At 53.2% G+C, this 18851-nt stretch overlaps 1 protein-coding gene and 1 long non-coding RNA gene across 2 annotated transcripts in view; one reads left to right on the plus strand and one right to left on the minus strand.

Moving 5' to 3' along the window:
• The window catches only part of Usp36 (ubiquitin specific peptidase 36), a 31486-nt gene extending 13222 nt beyond the window's left edge, over positions 1–18264 (plus strand). The window contains exons 7-21 of the mRNA XM_076869881.2: positions 1139–1206; positions 1650–1720; positions 2321–2403; positions 3321–3432; positions 4393–4533; positions 5351–5451; positions 6191–6329; positions 9123–9788; positions 10416–10546; positions 12262–12840; positions 13410–13606; positions 14698–14799; positions 15509–15624; positions 15950–16096; positions 16361–18264. Of these exons, the coding sequence (XP_076725996.2) occupies positions 1139–1206; positions 1650–1720; positions 2321–2403; positions 3321–3432; positions 4393–4533; positions 5351–5451; positions 6191–6329; positions 9123–9788; positions 10416–10546; positions 12262–12840; positions 13410–13606; positions 14698–14799; positions 15509–15624; positions 15950–16081 (2638 nt within the window). The 3' untranslated portion in view covers positions 16082–16096; positions 16361–18264. The remainder of the gene's footprint in view (positions 1–1138; positions 1207–1649; positions 1721–2320; positions 2404–3320; positions 3433–4392; positions 4534–5350; positions 5452–6190; positions 6330–9122; positions 9789–10415; positions 10547–12261; positions 12841–13409; positions 13607–14697; positions 14800–15508; positions 15625–15949; positions 16097–16360) is intronic.
• LOC143409538 (uncharacterized) lies at positions 13635–17551 on the minus strand. The gene is made up of 3 exons (XR_013092664.2): positions 17442–17551; positions 14630–14721; positions 13635–13724 (listed from the first exon to the last, which is right to left on the minus strand). It is a non-coding gene; the product is annotated as an uncharacterized LOC143409538 (long non-coding RNA).
• Positions 18265–18851: the final 587 nt, after the last annotated feature.

Genomic DNA, 18851 nt, shown 5'->3' on the forward strand with positions numbered 1-18851 from the left:
AAGCCCAGTGTTCTGTTTAACGTGCAGGTGGAAGGCCCTTTTGGGTTTGGTGGCATGGATGATTTGGGTGTGACTTGCATTGTGGTCAGAACATATTCATGGGATGCCTCGGAACTTCCTGACGCCTTCCCCATGACTGTCCAGCATAGAGCTATCCACAAGTTTGTGTGTGCTCTGAGGTCGTGTCTTTGCTGGTTTTTGGTTAAAACATACCTTCTTTTGATGAATTGTGGTGCTAGTAGATAGTAGCAGTTGACTTTACATTTTCTAACTTTCTAACAATGTAAAAATCTGGTCCCTCAAATATTTTGGAGCTCCCAGAGTCTGGGAAGCATTAGGTCAGTGAAGGCCTGGCATGGACCTCATACTCTGTAGGAGTTGGCAAAGCTGCAGCGAAAACTGTGCAGACACAGTGTGAAGGGAGCCCTGGAGGCAGCACCCTCTGTACCTGGCTCAGGGTGAGATGCCCATGAGCAGTTTGGAGGGAGCCGGGGGCCTGGAAGGGGGCACTAATCTGGGGAGCAGGTACCCCAGTCTTCTATAGAAGGTTCCAAAGCTGTGGGATTGGTGCTGCAGAACCCTTTGGTAGTGGAGGAGGACAGTTTCATAGCCAGCTGCAGAGGGTGGGCGAGGAGCCAAGAGCAGAGATCCAACGTGGGGTGCTGTGCATAGTCTTGCCTTTGCTGGCAGGAGTGGGTGTTCAGTGCCCAGGCTCTGCTGAGGAAGCAGTGTTGAGGGATTAGAATGCAGGATGGCCTGTCTCTGCTGTCCTCAGCTAAGAAGGGTATGGAAGGGCTTTGCTCCAGCCCATTCCATCCCTGCACTGCCCAGGGGAGGGTGTGGGAGGTTTGGCCTCCAGCCCCATCCCATGTTTGGATCCTCCTTATCTTATTGAGACTGAAAAGAAGAGGCGAGATGGTGAGGATGCAGGGCATTTCTGAGCTTGTGGTTTCCTGAGAAGCAGGCAGCAGGGTTGCCTGTTGATTCAGGGAGCTCTGTGGGAAGCCTTGGCACTGCTGGGAGCTCAGGCACAGATTAGGGCATTGACTGGAGAGAGCCTCTTGGGTCCCGTGGGGCTGAGTGTGAGTACAGCTCTGTGTGTCATGAAGCGCTCAAGGGCATGTGGCCTCCTTTGCAGATTGGATCGTCAGACACAGGCTACTACCCTGGTGCATCAGATATTTGGAGGGTACCTCAGGTCACGAGGTAAGTGGGGATGTTTCTCCACCCAGCCTGATGCCTTATTGGGTTGGAGCGTGACTCAGGAACCTTGAGCCTCCAGGCATGCAGTCACGGGGCTCTCAAGCCCTGGTCACCTGCTAGGTCCACTGCTCAATTCTTAGCAAAAATGTTTGGAGCACGCACAGAGTGCTGGTGCTATTTTAGGTTCTCGGCTTGAGCTGTTGTCCTCCTCCTGAGAGGGCTCACCAGGCTGGCCTGTCGGCGTCAGGGCAGCCCACAGGAATGGGGCTGGCATTGCAGCGCCGCTGGTGAGAGGGAGCTCTCACAACTCTGACTCTCAAGGGGCTGGCATGGCGATCCTCTTCACAAAAGCCAGTGGAGAGTTAGTTGTAGCCCTCAGCCTCCTCCTGGGTGTTGGAGCCTGGTTCCCCATGTGAGCTACCCACCGCTTCCTTGTTCTGTTGCAGTGAAGTGTGCTGTGTGCAAGAGCGTCTCGGACACCTATGACCCCTACTTGGACATCGCGCTGGAGATCCGGGTACGGGAGGCTCTGTGCTCACGTGTGCATCAGGAGAGGGAGCACAGTGGGGGGCAGGCGCCAGAGCAGACGAGCGAGAGAGCAAAGAAAGAACCCTGGCTGCCGCGGGTGCAGCGCATCTGCATGTCTGTCCATCTTTCTCCTGTGTGTATTCCTTTCATTTGAAAAAAAAAGTGGTGAACTGAGCCTTGGGTGCCCAGCAGCAGCGTGCCAGCGTAGTCACCCCACACAACCTGCAGACTTCAGGGCATGCCTGGGGCCCTTCAGTTTGCTGGGCTTGCTATTGCGAGGCCTTGGGCTCTACCTTCACTGCAGTTGTCTGAACCGATCCCGCTGCAGTCTGGTTGAAAGGGACTGATTCACGTGGCACATCTGACGTAGATGTCACTGTCACCACCAGAGAAGTGCACAGCCTGGCTCTCTGCTCCTTTGTGGTGGACTTTCCCATCTCAGGAGTGGGCAGTTAGTGCATCAGTTCTATGCAAAATTAAGTTTTGTGATTTGCTGCCTCAGCCTTTTCTGGAAGAGACCAAATCCAGCATTTCTTGAGTCAGCCTTTTTCCTGCTGTTGATTCGAGTCCCTGTTTTTCTCCTTCTCAGCAAGCTGCAAATATTGTGCGTGCTCTGGAACTTTTTGTGAAGCCAGATGTCCTGAGTGGAGACAATGCCTATATGTGTGCTAAGTAAGTTTCCCTCTGCCCCTGGAAAAGCCTGGCTATCCAGAAGGTGTAGACAAGTGCTGACCCGGCACATGTTGTCCTCTCGTGGAGTGACCCCTGCTTGTGTTTCTCAAGTAGCCTGCTGTCTCATGAACAGTCTTGCGGTAACACAAACAAAGGCATGGCCCTGGTTCTGCAGTGGCTTGTGCCCTGTATCTGCACATGTATTGATTTGTGAAGTAGGGACCGCTGTTATCCCCACTGCCCAGGATGGGCAAACTGAGGCACAGGGAAGGGAAGGGACTGGCTCGAGGCCTCACTGATAGTGTGTGGCCGAGAACCACCTGCTAGCCTTAGAAGAGGCATGCTCCACACATAGGGCTCTGCCTGGTCTTCTGGTGTTGTGCAGTCTTGTTGGGTACATGTCTTTATGTGTAGGTTATTTTAAAGCTGTGATTGCTAAAGAATATTTCCTTAATTCTGCTTTTCAAATTTTTTGTTCTATGTCCAGTTTATTCCTCTCCAGCTCTGCTGCCCTTGGCTCTGGGGCCTGGTGACCTATGTCCATTTCCTCTCCTTCTTTTACCTGTCTTCTGGCTTTGCTTGCAGCAATTTCCTGCTCGCCTATTTTCTTTTGGCCACATTTGCTTTACTTTGTTCTTCTCTGTGTTGCGCCAAAGTCGTTCTTTCTTGTGCATCTGTTTGGCCTCCTGGTTGGTAAGGGATCTTTGCTTTGGCATCGTCATCTTTCCTCCAGCCTTGGCTGCCCTGCAGTAGCTTTCCTTTACTTAGGGCAAGTTGGTTTTGGTGTTTGGAGTGTAGAAGGCACAAATCCCACTTAAGAAGACTCCCTTACAGACCGTTGTTCTTGTATTCACATAGTGCAAACAGGGTGTTCTTCAGAGTGTGAACTGACACCTTTTCACTCACCATCTCCATAGATGCAAGAAGAAGGTCCCCGCCAGCAAGCGCTTCACCATCCACAGGACTTCCAACGTGCTCACCCTTTCCCTCAAGCGCTTTGCCAACTCCAGTGGGGGGAAGATCACCAAGGTGCGTGCTCACTGCACTCCATTCTGCAGCTGGGCTGCTCTTTACCCCAGGGCCCGAGGACCTGTGTTTCATCAAAACCTGAGGTCACTGTCGCACACAGCTCAGGTCAAGAGCTGCCATCTTACCAACCCCTCCCCATAGCTGCTGCTTGTCCTCAGGTGCTGTCAGTGGGGAAGGTCAGGCTTCATGAAGAGCAAGTCTGGTGAACACAGGACTGTGGCTGTGGGCTGCCGTGTTCTGTCTCATGTCTAAAACAGGCGTGGTTGCATGCTGTGGCTTTTTGTGACATGTGGAGCAAAGACCTACTTTTTGCACAGTGGCGTTTACTAAAAGATATCTGTGTTCTTAGCTAGAGCCTGGCTCTGTGGTTTGGGGCAAGGCACTTGTCTTTGGAAAGATAATTTTTTAAAACATTTTTTCTAGAGTTCTCAAGTTGCTTGTAAAGCTCATCTAATTTAAAAGATGTAAATATTCTTGGGGGGGATTTTTTAATGTTGGCATAAGTGTTGTTCTGACCCAATCTATTAGAAACATAACTTACCAGAGCAGGTGGCTGAATCCATTCAGCATCTTTGTTTTTGAAAACCTAGACCCCAGTACCCGCTCCTGTTCTTCCCTCGGCCATGCTCCTATAGAGGAGAGGGGAAGGGAACCAGTTACTCTTCTCATTTTATAGGTGGGGGCCAGGTAGTGTGAGAGCTAGCTTAGATGTGTGACAAAGAAGAGAACAACTGTAATTCATTAAATGACACAATCAGATCATTTCCCCTAGGTGGGTTGAACAGGGCTCACACCTTGGCTGGTCGACCTTTGTCATTGATCATTGACCAGTATGTGTGTGGGGTGGGGCCCCAGATTGTTAAAGACAGCCAAGTGGTGCGTTTCATGTGGTTGTGCATAGAAAAGGCAAATTGATTCAGGGATAAAGATTATCTGCTTCTTCCTTGAATTTTCAAACAGGATGTAGGCTATCCGGAATTCCTCAACATCCGCCCATATATGTCCCAGAGTAATGGCGATCCTGTCATGTATGGACTCTACGCTGTCTTGGTCCACTCAGGTTACAGCTGTCATGCCGGGCACTACTACTGCTACGTGAAGGTGGGTGCTACTGCATTCTGCCCAGTTTCCCTGGTTGCTGGGCTGGCGCTGCCTTGTGGGGGCAATCTGGCCTTACCTGTGTAAGTCACACTTGGCCTCTGCACATTTATTCTGGAAAGTGGTGATGTTTTACAGTTGTGTTCAGGTTCTTGTGGCCTCTGTGAGTGGAATGGAAAGATGTTTTTAAAAATGGTTCCAGCCAGGCACGGTGGCAATGCCTGTAATCCCAGCAGCTTGGAAGGCTGAGGTGGGAGCATCACAAGTTCAAGGCAGCCTCAACAACTTAGCAAGACCCTATCTCAAAATTAAAAATAAATAAATAAAAAGGACTGGGGATATGGCTCGTGGTTAAGTGCCCCTGTGTTCAATCCCTGGTACCAAAAATAAAAAAAGAAACTAAAACAGTTCCAATAGAAGCTGTAGTGTTCTGGGGCCAGTGGGACACCCTGGTGCTGGAGAACTGGCTGCCTTGTCTCCTTAGACCTGGAGAAGTTTAGGGAGATGCTGTGGTGCTTAGATCTGCTAAGTCCCCTTTAGGAGGGACATTAGGAAATAACTGGAACTCAGCACAATTTGGGGTCCCATTTGGAGGATACAGACATTACATTGTGTGTGTGTGTGTGTGTGTGTGGTGTTGAGAATCGAACCTGGGGCCTCACGTGTGCCAGGCAGCTCTGAGCCATGTCCCCCAGCCTCCAGGTGGTACACATGTAGCGAGGAATGGCTACTGGTTAGTCAGCAGCGGGGTACCCGTAAGATGCCTCATGTTGTTTTGTTGAAGTGATTGTTTTGTTTCCTACAACCCCGTGCTGCACAGGCGAGCAATGGACAGTGGTACCAGATGAACGACTCCTTGGTCCATTCCAGCAACGTCAAGGTGGTTCTCAACCAGCAGGCCTACCTGCTCTTCTACCTGCGGTGAGGAGCCTATTCTCCCCACTTCTGTGTGGAAGAAATTGGGGATTTAGTAGGAGGGAACTTGGTTGGACAGATACTGTCCCTGAGTCAGGTGCCATGCTTCTGGTCCCCTAGGAGGGACCTCAGTGAGGTCCTCTGGTTGTGGAGTAAAACCAGAGCCTGGGGAGGCAGGGCGGGATTCTTTCTGCCCTCTGTTGATGCTGCCTTGAAGCTCCCTGGACAGTTATCTATTGTCTTGTGATGATGCCCCAAATGATTTGTTGCCCTGTGGCAGCTGGGCAGCGCACCTCCCTGTGAGGAAGCAATCCTGTGGGCGTGGAAGGCCATTGGTGGTGGGGCCTGTTCCTGGCCTGCTCCCTGACCTAGAGATTGAAGGGTGGGGTGACTGAGGTGTTTTTGCTGCTTTGTCTACCCTGCTGAGGTTTGGGTGCACATATGAGGGGTCTTTTGCCTTATGGTGCTTGAGCCTCTAATTTGGAAGACTTTTGCCCAGACTTGGCCTTGGCCCTCCCACATAGCTGCATCTGAGGCTCTGTCTGGCCTCTTGTTGGTTAAGGGCAGAGTGAGTTCAAGAGACCTGTTAGGTTCCCTCGGGGGTTTGGGGGATTTATTTATTTATCTTTGCTCACCCTTCCTGAAAAAGAAACATAACGTCAACTTCAAGTTACCCCAATTCTCCCTTGCTATCCATTTTGTAGTAACTTTGGACTTCAGTACAAGTTTCTTGTTTCCTTTGCAGAATTCCAAGCTCTAAGAAAAGTCCCGAGAGCCCCATCTCTAAGGCAGGGTCTACCCTTCCCAGCCGCCCAAGTGTGGTTCTAGATCATACCAAGAAGAACATGGGCAACGGCGTAGCTACCTCCCCATCAATGGCAAAGGTACTGAGATGATGGGGTGGGTTGGGAGCAGTGGTGCACTCCTGCAATCCCAGTGGCTAGGGAGGTGGAGGCAGGAGGATCTAAGTTCAAAGCCAGCCTCAGCAACTTAGTGAGGCCCTATCTCAGAAAGGGCTGAGGTTGTGGCTCAGTGGTAGAGAGCTCACTAAATGTGGGTGAGGCTCTGGGTTCGATTCTCAGCACCACATAAAAATAAATAAATAAAAATAAAGGCATTGTGTTCACCTGCAACTAAAAAAATGTTTAAAAAAAAGGGGGGGGCTGAGGATGTGGCTCAAGTGGTTAAGTGCTTCTGCGTTCAATCCTTGGAACAACAACAAAAAAAGATGATGGGGTGACGGGCGGCTCTTGGAGCTCCTGTCTCATGCATCACAGATGTCCAGTCTTCTCATGGGGGAACCTTAGCTGAGTGGAGGAGTTTCAGGTAGTGGTTTTGTATCTGTCAGCTTTGTTTTCTCAACCGGCCATCAGCTGATGGATGTTGGGTAGAGGGAAGAGAGGACCATGAGAGGCTGAGCCAGCAGCTCTTCACTGATGCCCAGGGGCATCAGTCCTGCTCTCTGGGCCTGCTGTTGTCCAGACATACTCACTGATAGCCCAAGCTGAAGTCCAGCATTGAGTGCACAGTGTATGCCGGCGACTGTCCTGATTTTGATAACCATCCTGGGGCTCTGTAGGGACCATCCTCCTTCACCAGCAGCTGGACATGTGGAGGGTGAAAGGACGTTGTGTCTGCAGTTTGCCCAGGTGGTATAGCAATAGGGAAGCACTTGGGTCTGCACAGCCTGAGGAAAGCACAGTAAAGCCCTGTGGCAAGATGCTGGCCGTCAGGGAGCCCCTAGAAGGGAAGCCATCTTTGTGGGTACTTGAAGTTTTCTGTTGAAGCAGTTGAGAACTCAGTTTTCCTGGCAAGGTGATCAGCTGTTTCCGTTTTGAGTCAATGGCCCTGGCGACGGTCACCAAGTGACTTCTTCCTTCTGGCCAGAGCTAAGCCCACACCAGGCAGGCAGTGGTTTTCCAGCCTGCAGTGGGGTAGTTACACGTGGACAGTTGTCTTTCCCTCCGCATCCAAGAAAAGGGGAGGGAAATGAGGCTCCTGGGAATTGACGTAGGAACTGAAGTGCATCATCTAACTGCAGAATCGGCAACAGCTCTCAGGGTCAGGAGGGCCACAGGCGGAGGAGTTGTACCTGAGGGTGGCTACAGGCATCCGGGATCCTGTGCAGGCACATCTGCAAAGCTGTTGCACTTAACCGTTAGTGTTTTCATTACACAGAGTTTTCCATATATGCTGCAGTTGCTTGCATAAAAGTTGTTTTGCTTTAAATAGGATTGTGCGAGTTCTAGTATTCTAGAACATTTCAATAGCAGTGCAATTGAAAGACTTATTCCTGTTAGAAAACAGCAAAGCATAGGCTATTATACAATATGGGCAGCTGGGCGTGGTAGCCCATGCCTGTAATTCCAGGTACTTGGGAGGCTGAGGCAGGAGGATTGTAAGCTCAAGGCCAGCCTTGGCAACTTCAAGATCCTGTATCAAAAACTACAAGGGTAACAGGGCTGGGGAGTACCCCTGGGTTCAATCCTCAGCTCTAAAAACAAAAAAATAAAACCTAGGCCAAAAATCTCAAAAGAAAATAAAAGTACATTCTAATTAAACCTCTAGAAAAAGGAAGACATTCTAAGCTTAAAATTGAGAGAATTTAGAAAAAGTATAAATTGGCTGAACTAAAACTGAATGCATAAAATCTTTTTTGTTAATTTTTTTTTTAATTGTTGATGGTTGTTTATTTATTGTATATGGTGCTGAGAATCCAAACCCAGTGCCTCATGCATGCTAGGCAAGGGCTCTACCCCTGAGCTATGCATGACCCCAGCCCAATACATAAAATCTTAAAAATAAACAAAGAAACAAAAACATTGTAGAACAAGGAGCTGGGGGCACAGTCAGCCGTAGTGCGTGCTACGCATATGTTGTAATGATCTGGGTTCGATTCCCAACACAAAATTTTTCTTTTCAATGGATACAATGAAAAATTGACATTTTTTTAAGTTGTTGATGGACCTTTATTCATTTATTTGTATGTGGTGCTAAGAGTTGAACTCAGTGCCTCACACATGCCAGGCAAGCATTCTACCACTGAGCTGCAGCCCCAGCCCCAGAAGGTTAACATTTTTAACATAAAAAGCTCCTTCAGATGGTGGCACCTCCCTGCAGTGCACCTGCCGTGGGTACGAGGGTAAAGTGGCGCAAGCCCACAGCAGTGCAGAGTGGAGAGAGGCCTTCTGGAGCTTTGGGGTCAAGCAGGGAAGGGTCCAGATGAAGCATTAAACACAGAGTTAAGAGTATTTTCATCCACTTGCAGTGGATGTAGGAAGGACTCATCTGCTAGTGTGCTGTCCCCGCAGCAGGAGACAGCACAGGCTGTACGCTGACCACAGCAGCAGCCGTCACTGAGCAGAGCCTGGGGAGAGGCCTCAGGGGTGGCCTTGAGACAAAGGGGGACACACCTGTGCACCAGACCACTCAGAGGTGGCTGTTAGTGCTGACTCTTTGGGACCTTTTTTCTTTGTACTTTTTCTCACTTGGTGACAACATTCTGCTCTGCTGTGAAGATGGTCATTAATACTAAAACCAGTCAGGACAGTAGCACTTTACCACACGCCTGTCCCAGCCTTTGCCTCGTGCCTGCTGCTGACGGCTGCTCTGTCCTCGAGGCGGGGCCTGGCCAGCGCCCGCAGAGGCCTGACTGCTCTCCCCTTGCTCCCCCTCAGCGACCAGACCCTGTGCTGGTGAGGAAGCTGCAGGTCCCCGAGGAGATCGGCGTGCCTGTTTCCAGGAACGGCTCTGTGCCGGCCCTGAAGTCACAGAATGGATGTGTTCCTGCAAAGCTGCCCTTGGGGTCACCTTCCCCCAGACTCTCCCAAACACCCCCCCACACCCCCACCCTTCTGGAGGAGCCTGGGAAGAAGGTGAAGAAGCCAACTCCCCCACAGCACTTCTCCCCGTCCCTGCGAACTCCTCAGGGCTCCCCTGGTACCAGCGAATCTGGGAGCCGTCGGCAGGGCTCCTGGGCCAGCCGAGACACCGTCCCCTCTACCTCACCGAAGCTCCTGGCCAGCGCCACTGCCAATGGGCATGGGCTGAAGGAGGAGGACGGGAGCACGGACCTTGAGAAGGGGCCTTCTAGCAGCTCTAGCCCGGAGCACTCTGCCAGCAGCGAGCCTGCCAAGGCTCCACAGGACCGCGGGGGCACGGCCGTCCGCATCTGTGCTTCTCAGGAAACAGACTGTCCCTCCGGTCCCTCCAGAGCACCACCAAGTGAAGCCGATCCTGCAGTGGTGAAGCTGAAGTCCCCCGCCCTGGGCAGCACCACCACTGAGCCTACGAACCTCATGTCTCCACCGCCAGCCAAGAGGCTGGCCCTGTCTGCCAGGAAGGTGGGCATGGGGGGTCTCAGGCCAGCTGGCCATAGCGGGGCAGTGGGAGATGTCGAAGGCGGTGGCCTTCCTCATTCCAGAGGTACCAAGTGCCTTTTGGGCGTCCCTGGTGATTCGCAGGTTGCAGAAGGGCCGTCTGGTGGGGGGTTGAGGGAGTCTGTCATTCAGTCCTCCTGGAGCTGGGCCCAGGGTGGGTCTCCATCGCTGCTGCAGGTGGAGTAGCTCAAGTGAGCCCCAGGGCGAGAGCCGGGCTCACCGGCCACGTATGGTGGCAGGGGCACTGGGGCAGCGTGAGCCTGGGGGCCTTGTGCAGGTGGGGTAGGGTGCTTCTGGGGCTGGGGCGCGACACCGTGATGTGTCGTGCTAAGGTTTTGTTAAAGTTCCTTCCTTCTTCCTTTTTGTTTCTAACCAACAACAATCTTCTGGTTCTTCTCCTACCATCCCTCCTCTCCCTTCCCCTGTTTTCTCTTCCTGTCCCCTTGTCCTTTCTGGGCCCTGTTTTTCTGTTTTTGTTTCTTGTTTTTCGTTTGTTTGTTTGTTGTTTTTTTTTATTTTGTTTTTTTTCCCTCTTCACTCACGGAAACCTTTTTTAGACCACCAAGTTTTTATTTATGTCAATAACTGCAGGCCAGCACCCTGCGGAGGGCGACCGGCAATGACCTCCATTCACCTCCCCCCTCACCATTCTCCGACCTCACCTCCCCCATGGAAGCTGCTCACCCCGTCGTTGCCTCCACCTGGGCTGTCAGTAGAACCAGGTGAGCTCAGGCGGGGGCCCCAATCCAGGCATTTGTCGGGTTCCATTGGTTCTCTCCCATGGTGAGGGTGCATGGCAGGTGAGGAGCCATGAGGGTCCAGGATGGGGTCCCCTCCTGCCTGCTCCCTTTCCATTCGGCAGCAGACCCCGCTTGGTCAATGGTAGAGGGTCTCTGTGTCCTGGCTTACTGTTTTTGTCACAGTCTTCATCTGTCTGCCACACGTGTGTGGTGCTGGGTGTGCCGAGGGCTTCCCTGGCCAGCCCCAGGCCAGAGCTTCACTGGGAAGAGAAAGGCTGTGAGAGAACCAGAGGTCTGGAGTCCTTCAGGGCTGTCCGTGTTGCTAGCCAGGGTCGCATCTTGTTTTCCCAGCAGTGTGCCCTGCCTCCTTAACCCTCAGAGGGTCCCCAGGGGCTCCTGGCCATTGGCTGGATGTGGCTTCTGGAGTAGGGAGGCTTGATTCTGCCTTGGGGCTTTTCAGACCTTCTGTGGATAGGCTTCCCAGTCCTCCCGCCCCTCCCAGTGGGCTGCCCTGACAGGAGCTCGCCACCCTCGAGAGTGCCCAGGGCAGAGCAGTGTCTCCCCGACAGGGGAGGCTGATGGGGACCGGAACCCCTGGGCAGCCGGGAAGGCGTGAGAGAGGGCACGGGTGAGGGACATGGCCTCTTGGACTCTCCCTGCGTGACTCCACCTACCTTACCCTGGAGGCAGCCTGGGACCGTCCCCACTCGGGTGTGCACCCCTGACCCTGGCCTGGTAGTTTTGCACTTGGTAGTCTGCAGATATCCAGACATCTGTTGGGTATTTTCTCTTGGTTTCTTTGTCACGTAACCTTTATGAAAACACTCCAGGGAGCCGGGAATGGTGGTGCACACCTGTAATCCCAGCTGCTTGAGAGGATGCCAAGTCCCAAGCCAGCCACAGCAACAGCGAGGCGCTAAGCAACTCAGTGAGACCCTGTCTCTAAATAAAATACAAAATAGGGCTGGGGGTGTGACTCGGTGGTGGAGTGCCCCTGAGTTCAATCCCTGATTACTCACTCCACCTCACCAAAAAAAGAAAAAAAAAAAAAAACTCAAGAGAACACCTGGGGTGGCCCAGCCTTGGGGTCCAGGTGTATAGCTGCTATGGTGCTGTGGTCTGCCCTAGTTGAGGTGACAGTGACAATGACGATAGTCCTACTGAGCGCAGTCACCCTTTGAGGTTGGCAGCCTTGCTGCTCTGGCCAGATGAGCGCTATGGCTCTGGAGCCCCTTGCACACCTCGCAGGACAGCTCAGCTTTACAAGTCGTGGTTCTGAGTTACTGGCCCAGAGTCAGAGGAAAATAACTGTGGTGCTGTGGCCCGCGCCTGCCCTCCTGAGAAGGCTGCTGTCTTCAGGGTTTGCCTTGCTCTGGGGCTAAAACGTGCATACAGATGGGACTTTCCTGAACTGTTGCTCAGCAAGTCTGAATCAAAAGGCAGAAACAATAGAGTTTAAAAAAAAAACAAAACTGTGACCTCTTACTCTCAAGGAAGTATGACGTACAGTTCTTATTAACTCTGATCTAAAGAGATTTTGGATTTTATTGTCAGCCTGTCTTCACATACGTGTGATTCATGTGTGTCTGAGAATTATAGGAAAGGACTGTTTTGGAAAAGGGGATGAAGGTGGGCAGGAGGAAGAGCTCTGCGCGGGTTTTTCAAATGACCCTCTTTATCATCCTCTGTCCCCACAGGGCTGTGTCACCTATCCCCCGATCATCCAGCCATCCAAAGCCGCCTGTTAGCCCTCCCTCTACATCACTGACCAGTAGTAGCCCCCAGTCCCCAGGGACTTCAGAGCCACAGAGCCGTTCCTCTTCTTGGACTGCCCTGCCTCAGGTCAATGGGGACTTCACGTCCCTTTCACACCAGCCGTCATTGGAGGCCAGCAAGGCCCCTCAGAGCCCCTCTAGGAAGAAGAAGAAGCTGCTCACAGGAGAGCCCCAGAAACTAGGCTCAGTGGCACGTCAGCCCCAGTGCCTCATGGGAGAAGCTGTGGCGCCCCGCAGGAAGAGGAAAAGGAAGAAGAGGAAGTGTCCAGAGGACATGGCCGCCATAGCCCCTCAGGAGGGTCAGACTCGGGGGCAGCCCTGGAGCCCCAAGAGCAGGAAGAAGCACCAGGCAGAGCTTGCAGCTGATCCACAGGAGGAAGAGGGCACACGGCCACAGGCAAACGTCCTAGAAGCCCACCACCTGAGTAGCAGGAAGCGGAGGAGGAGAGGAGTGGAGGGATTCGGAAGAGTCGGGCTACCCCAGGACCCACCTTGGCCCAGGTGAGCACAGGTCAGAGACACGCCCTGGTCTCTCCATCAAGAAATCAGAAGCACGCTGGGTGTTGTGGCACATGCCATTATCCAGCAATTCAGAAGGCTGAGAAGGAGGATCCTAAGTTCAAGGCCAACCTGGGCAACTTAGCAAGGCCCTGTCTCAAAAAATAAAAAGGGCTGGGATGTGGCTTAATGGTTAAGCACCCTGGGTTCAATCCCTACTGCCAAAAAAAGGGGAAAAAAAAAAAGGCCTGGGGCTATAGCTCAGCAGCAGAGCGCTTGCCTAGCATGTGTAAGCCACTGGGCTTGATCCTCAGCACCACTTAAAAATAAAATAAAGGCATTCTCTCCGCATACAGCTCCAAAAAATTTTTCAGAAAAAAAAAAAATCAGAAGTGAAATAATCCATTCCCAGGTGGGTGCAGTGTGGCTGTGGGCGCCCAGCCCCCATGTACCCAGCCACTTTAAGCCAGTGCAGAGTGAGCGATGTGCCACCCTAGGGGTCCTGTTGTGGTGGGGTGCCCGTCTTTGTGCATTGCTCTCGACTTCTGACTGCTGCCTCCGACTCCCGGCAGCTGCTCCTCCCCTGACCCTAGAGAGCCTGCAGCCAGGATGGAGTCTTCAAGGAAAAAGAAGAGGAGGAAAAGAAAGCGGGAGGCGCAGCGGGAGGAAGAAGAGAACGATCATCCGGAGGGCCCCAAGAGGCTGAGGCCTAGTGTCTCTGCAGTCCCCATGTGGAGTATGAATGGCCAGGTTCCTGGGGACCGTCTGGGTGAGCACTCTGGGCACATTAGTCAGCTTTAAAATGTCACTGCGACCAAAATACCTGATGAAGGCTGCTCACAGTTTCAGAGGTCTCCGTCCATGGTGGGCAGCTCCATGTCCTAGGCCTGGGGTGGAAGGATTTGGTTTAGGAAGGCAGCTCAGTTTGTGCAGCCAGAAAGCAGAGAGAGGGGAAGGGGCCAGGGACAGGATAAGTACCAGTGTGTGCCCCTCAGTGACCTACTTCCTGCCGCCACACCCCACCTGCCAGCCCCTTACCCCGCGTCTCCCAAGGGTCCACTTCGATGTCAATGGATTGATTACTGATGAGGTCAGAGACCCCATGACTTCCCAACAGCCCAAGCCCAGCCTCTGGACGGTGCCATTTTGGGGACCAGGCCTTCAGTGCATGAGCCTCTGGGGGATGCTGCACATCTAGGCACTACACAGGCAGCTTTGAGGAGCCCTGATGGCAACAGTGATGGGGGTACTTCCCTGTCCTGTGTGAGGTCTTTGCTGAGCACTGGCCCATGCGTTAAGTCTTTAACTGTACATCACTAGCACAAATGCCTGAGATAATTAGGAGAAAAAGGGCATGTTTTAGCTCACAGCTCTGGGGGCCCAGCCCCAGGTCTGCAGCATGTAGTGCTGGGAGTATGTGGCGGAGCAGGGCTCTCACCTCGGGACGTGGAAGACTAGTGGAAGGAGTTGGGGTCCCACTGTGCCCTGAGAACCTCCCCCTAGGCCCTGCTTATTACAGCTTCTATCACCTCCCAGTAGCACCTTCCTGAGGACAAGCCTCCAGACGTGGGCCTCTGGGGAACCCTAAGATCTAAACTGTAGCAGGCTGTTTCTGGCCACAAGGCAGGGTCCACTCATGGTGTGCCCTCCTGCTGGCTGCAGGGCTGTGCTTTCTGGCTTCTCTTATTTTCTGCCCTTGTCATTTTCATGAACTGACGTGGACAGCAGCCTTCTCTGTTTAGAGTAGAGGACTTACCAGCACTTGGGCACTGCAGTGTGGGTGAGCACTTACCCCTCACGAATTCTTCAGGTGACTGTCAGTGAGGGGTGTGTGACAGTCCCCTCATCTCCTATCTGTAGGGCCAGGACAGGCTCCTCTTGTACCTTGGAACAGAGAGCGAGAACCCGATGTGGTCCAGGAGTTGCTCAGATACTCCTCTGACAAGGCCTACGGGAGCAAAGGTATGTCCAGACGAGACGTGGTACTGTCCTCTGCAGGTGGGCAAGCATGGGTCCTGTTCCTAGAGGAATCTAGAGCAGCTCCAGAGGTCTGTGGGCATGACAGCCGCACACACAGCTCTAGGTAAGGTGGGCAGTGTCAAGGTCCCAGCTAGGGAAGGACAGGGCAAAAAGCTCCTGACCCTGAATGTGGGCTGGGCTCGGAACCTCGTTTGTAAGGCAGATTTTGAGAGCAAGCATGAGACATTGTTTCTCAAACATGGGCGTGGATTTACAATAACAGGTGGGCACAGTGGTGCATACCTGTCATCCCAGCTGCTCAGGAGGGGGAAGTAGGAAGACCACAAGGTGGGGCCAGCATGGGCAACTTGGCCAAACCCTGTCTCAAAATGAAAATTTTACAAAGGACTGGGAGTGGAGCTCAACAGTGAAGTGCCCCTAGGCTCAGTCCCTAAAGAAAAAGGGGAAAAAAAGCGAGCTCTATGATTGGTGATGCAGAATTCAGGGCTCACTGACTCACTGATGCTGTTCCTATGTTGACCGTCCTGGTCACTGTGCCCCTCCTTTTTCCCTCTCATGTCTGTCTCTGCCAAAAGGTGGCACTCACACGTTTTGAACGTGTGGGGGTAGACAGGCTTCCCTGGCGCACAGGGTTAGAGTGGCCCACAGGGTCTGGGAGCCCACATGTGCTGATGGCAGGTGTGTTGTGCAGTTCTGAGCTGGAGTGGGGAGCCGTCCGCCATCAGTCAGGATGCCATCGAAGACAGCAGATTGGCCCGCACCCAGACTGTGCTTGACCACTGGGATGAGGAGTTTGATCGAGGAAAGGTAGGACACGTGACATGGCTGTGGGCTGACAGTAGGGTGGTGTTGCTCAGCTTGGGCCAAGGGCAGGGATGTCTTGAACTCTGATAGCAGTTTGAAGCTTAGAGAAAGTGGCTCGGCCAGCTCCAGGTGGTGTGTCTGGTGCTGTGGGCAGGCGTTGGCCATGCTGCTGGGGTGCCTTCTCAGTGCTGGGTGGCAGGCCTCCTGCAGAGGGTGTCGCTCACTGTGTGGGGGTGCCCCTGTGCCGGGGAGCCCTCAGTGCTCTCGCCTAGGAGACTGGGCTCAGGGCAGCCCTCCTGAGAATTGTAACGCCTGATTCTTGATGTAGGAGAAGAAAATGAAAAAACTCAAAAGAGAGAAGAGGAGAAACTTCAATGCTTTCCAGAAGCTTCAGAGTAGACGGAACTTTTGGTCTGTGACTCATCCAGCCAAGGCCACCAGCCTCAGCCACCGCCGCTGAGCTCATGCTGTCGAGGTCCGTTGTGGGGTGGTGTCTGCGGTATGTGTCTGTGTGTGCGTGTTCTGGGCGTGGTGTCTGTGGGTCTGCTGTGGCGTGTATGGTGTGTCTGTGTGTCTGTCTGGTGTGCATGCGCCTGTCCCTTGTAGGAGAGGACCCTGTGACATTTTCCAGCTCCCTCGAGAGGGCTGTACCCCATCCTGCAGGGACTCACTCGAGGATGTTCTGGGAGTGTCAGGTCTTTCTCCTCACCAGGACATGTGCCTGTCCCATACCCTCTAGGGCCGTCACTTCCTGTGAACTCCGTCCGGATCTGAAGAGTGGCCTCGAGCAGACTCCACCTCCCTGTCACTTCTAGGCTGCTGCACTGTGAGCCTGCCACGGCAGGGGACTCCTGTCCCCACCGCCTTAGGGGACCCGTGAGGCCTGGGCTTCTACGGCTCAGAACCTGTGGAGACATTCACAAAAGGCCCCTCATGCGAAACCCTGGCATGTGGTATCACGCAGACCGACAGCTTGCTATGGGGCCTCCAGAAAGGCCAAGTCACCTTGTGGTCATGGACAGTGGGGTCTGGGTGGGCAGAGCCGTCTGCCCCAGCTCTGGGGCTGTTCCTCAGTTGTCCTGTGCTCAGGGTAGCAGGGTGCCTTGGCTCTTCCTGGCGAGCACCCCTTGTTCCCTGCAGGTGGCGCTGTCTCGTGCTGCGCCCTATGTCTGTACGCCTTACTGTCTGCCTCAGAGAGGAAGGTCCTGCACTGACCACATCGCTGCCTTTCCCTTTCCTGCCTGGGGTTGGCCCTTCCGGAGTATCTCCTCCTCACAGGAACTCCAAGCTCTGTGGAGAGCAGAGGCTGGGATGGGAACCCTTGAAATTAATGCCAACGCATCTGCTTCCAAGGCTGCTGCCTCTCCTGATGGTTTGGCTGTAGCTTCCCTTCAGCTGCAGTGACCCATGGGTCTCTGCAGAAGTGGTGATCTTGGGGATGAGGTCTCCATTAGCTGATTACTTAATATAGAGCATCTATACTCGAGCAGGCCTGTGGCTCCCTGTACAGTATGTTTCCCTGATACGCAAACCCTGGCTTCGTGTGCTCAGTCTTGGGAGCGCCGTGAAGTCTGGCTGATTGTACTGTTCACGCCCCTGCCCTGTGCAAGCCCTGTCTGCAGACGTGTGGTTGGACGGGCCTGAGTCTCCTTGCGGAGGTGCTCTCTGAGGAAGATGGCACCTTCCAGGCGCTGCTCACAGTGCCGGGTGCTGGCCCTCCCCAGGCGGGCCCACCTCTACCCTTGGCCTGTGCCACCCTTATTTTGCTCTGCGGCCACACTTGGGGCCTCACTTGATCCTGGTGTAGAAAGAAGACTTACTTTTTCTTTATGGGGAGGAGATTCTTTTTGTTTTCTTTTCCTGTTTTCGTATTTCCTTTTAAAAGGAGGTGGAGGGAAGAGAGGCACCAGGGCTGATCTGTTGGCTGCTCCCCATCCCAGCAGGAAGTGGGCCGTGGCTTCGTGACCTGTTGTCTGGGGAGGGCAGGGCTTGCTTTTCCTCTTGAGGCGCTGACGTTCTTTCCTGTATGAACTGCGTCCCCAGCCGTGTTTGTTTCGTAATGTTCTGTAGTTAAATTTAGTTGTCTTCTAGCACAGAATTGACCTCCCCTCTTCCAAGTGGGTCTCTTCCTTCTCCGCTGGATTGCACGCTGCAAACCCTTGTCCTGGAGGGGCTGCCTCCCTCTCCCAGGTGGTGGAGTGCCTGACCTGACTTTTGACGGTGCTCATCGCTGTCCGGCAGAAGCCAGCCCCTCCCTTCCCAGAAAACCATCAGCCAAACAGGGACCAGGAAGAATGAGGCCCAGAAACCACCACCACCACCCCCCATCCCCCGTTCTGGGTGCCCGTGGTGTGTAAGCACATGTTAGTGACCTCAGTTCTTGCCATGGTGGCCTCTCGGCACAGACCTTGCCTTTGTGCTTGGGAGTGCAGGTGACGGCCCCTGTGCAGTGGGCCCTCACCAGTGTTCCTCACTGCTCCATTCACCTATCTATCGTGAGGAGCTACTTCCCGCTGTGTCCTGGCTGTGTGGTCACACCCATGTGTGTACAGGCCTCCCTGCCCTCTGTACTTCTTCTCCAGTGGCCTGGGGAGCCCCAGATGTTGCCAAGATCTTGGTGCAATAAATAATGTGCTGTTGTGAGTCCTTTCTGTGTGTCTTTTTTTTTGAAGATGTACACAAGGCCTTTATTTGTTTTATTTCTAGGTGGTGCTGAGGATGGACCCGGTGTCTTGCTCGAGCTGGGCAGTGCTCTGCCGCTCCTATTCCAAAGTCAAGGGTTGGGTGCCGGCGTCCCCCACAGCCCCAGGTCCCTGCTAATGGGATGTTGAGGTGGGAGATTGCCTAAGCCTAGGAGTTCCAAGTCAGTCTGGCAGCGCGGCCTGGTCCTGTCCAGGACAGAATGACAACAGGAGGGTTTGAGACTGAGTGGTCCACTCAGTTCTGTGGGTGGTTTTTAGTGAGTACTCTACCAAGGATATTTGAAGCAGTCCATTAACTGCAGTTTATTCTATTTGTTGCTTTTTTTTTTTTTTAAGTTCTTTATATGCTCTAGATATTAGACCTCTTTTTTGGGGGTGGGGGGTAAACTGGGGATTGAACCCGGGGGCACTCAACCACTGAGCTACATCCTCAGCCCTATTTTGTATTTTATGTAGAGACAGGCTCTCACAGAGTTGCTCAGCACTTCGACTTTGAGGCTGGCTTTGAACTTGAGATCCTCCTGCCTC

Source organism: Callospermophilus lateralis, chromosome 11, assembly GCF_048772815.1.
Source record: "Callospermophilus lateralis isolate mCalLat2 chromosome 11, mCalLat2.hap1, whole genome shotgun sequence".
NCBI classification, from domain to species: Eukaryota; Metazoa; Chordata; class Mammalia; order Rodentia; family Sciuridae; genus Callospermophilus; species Callospermophilus lateralis.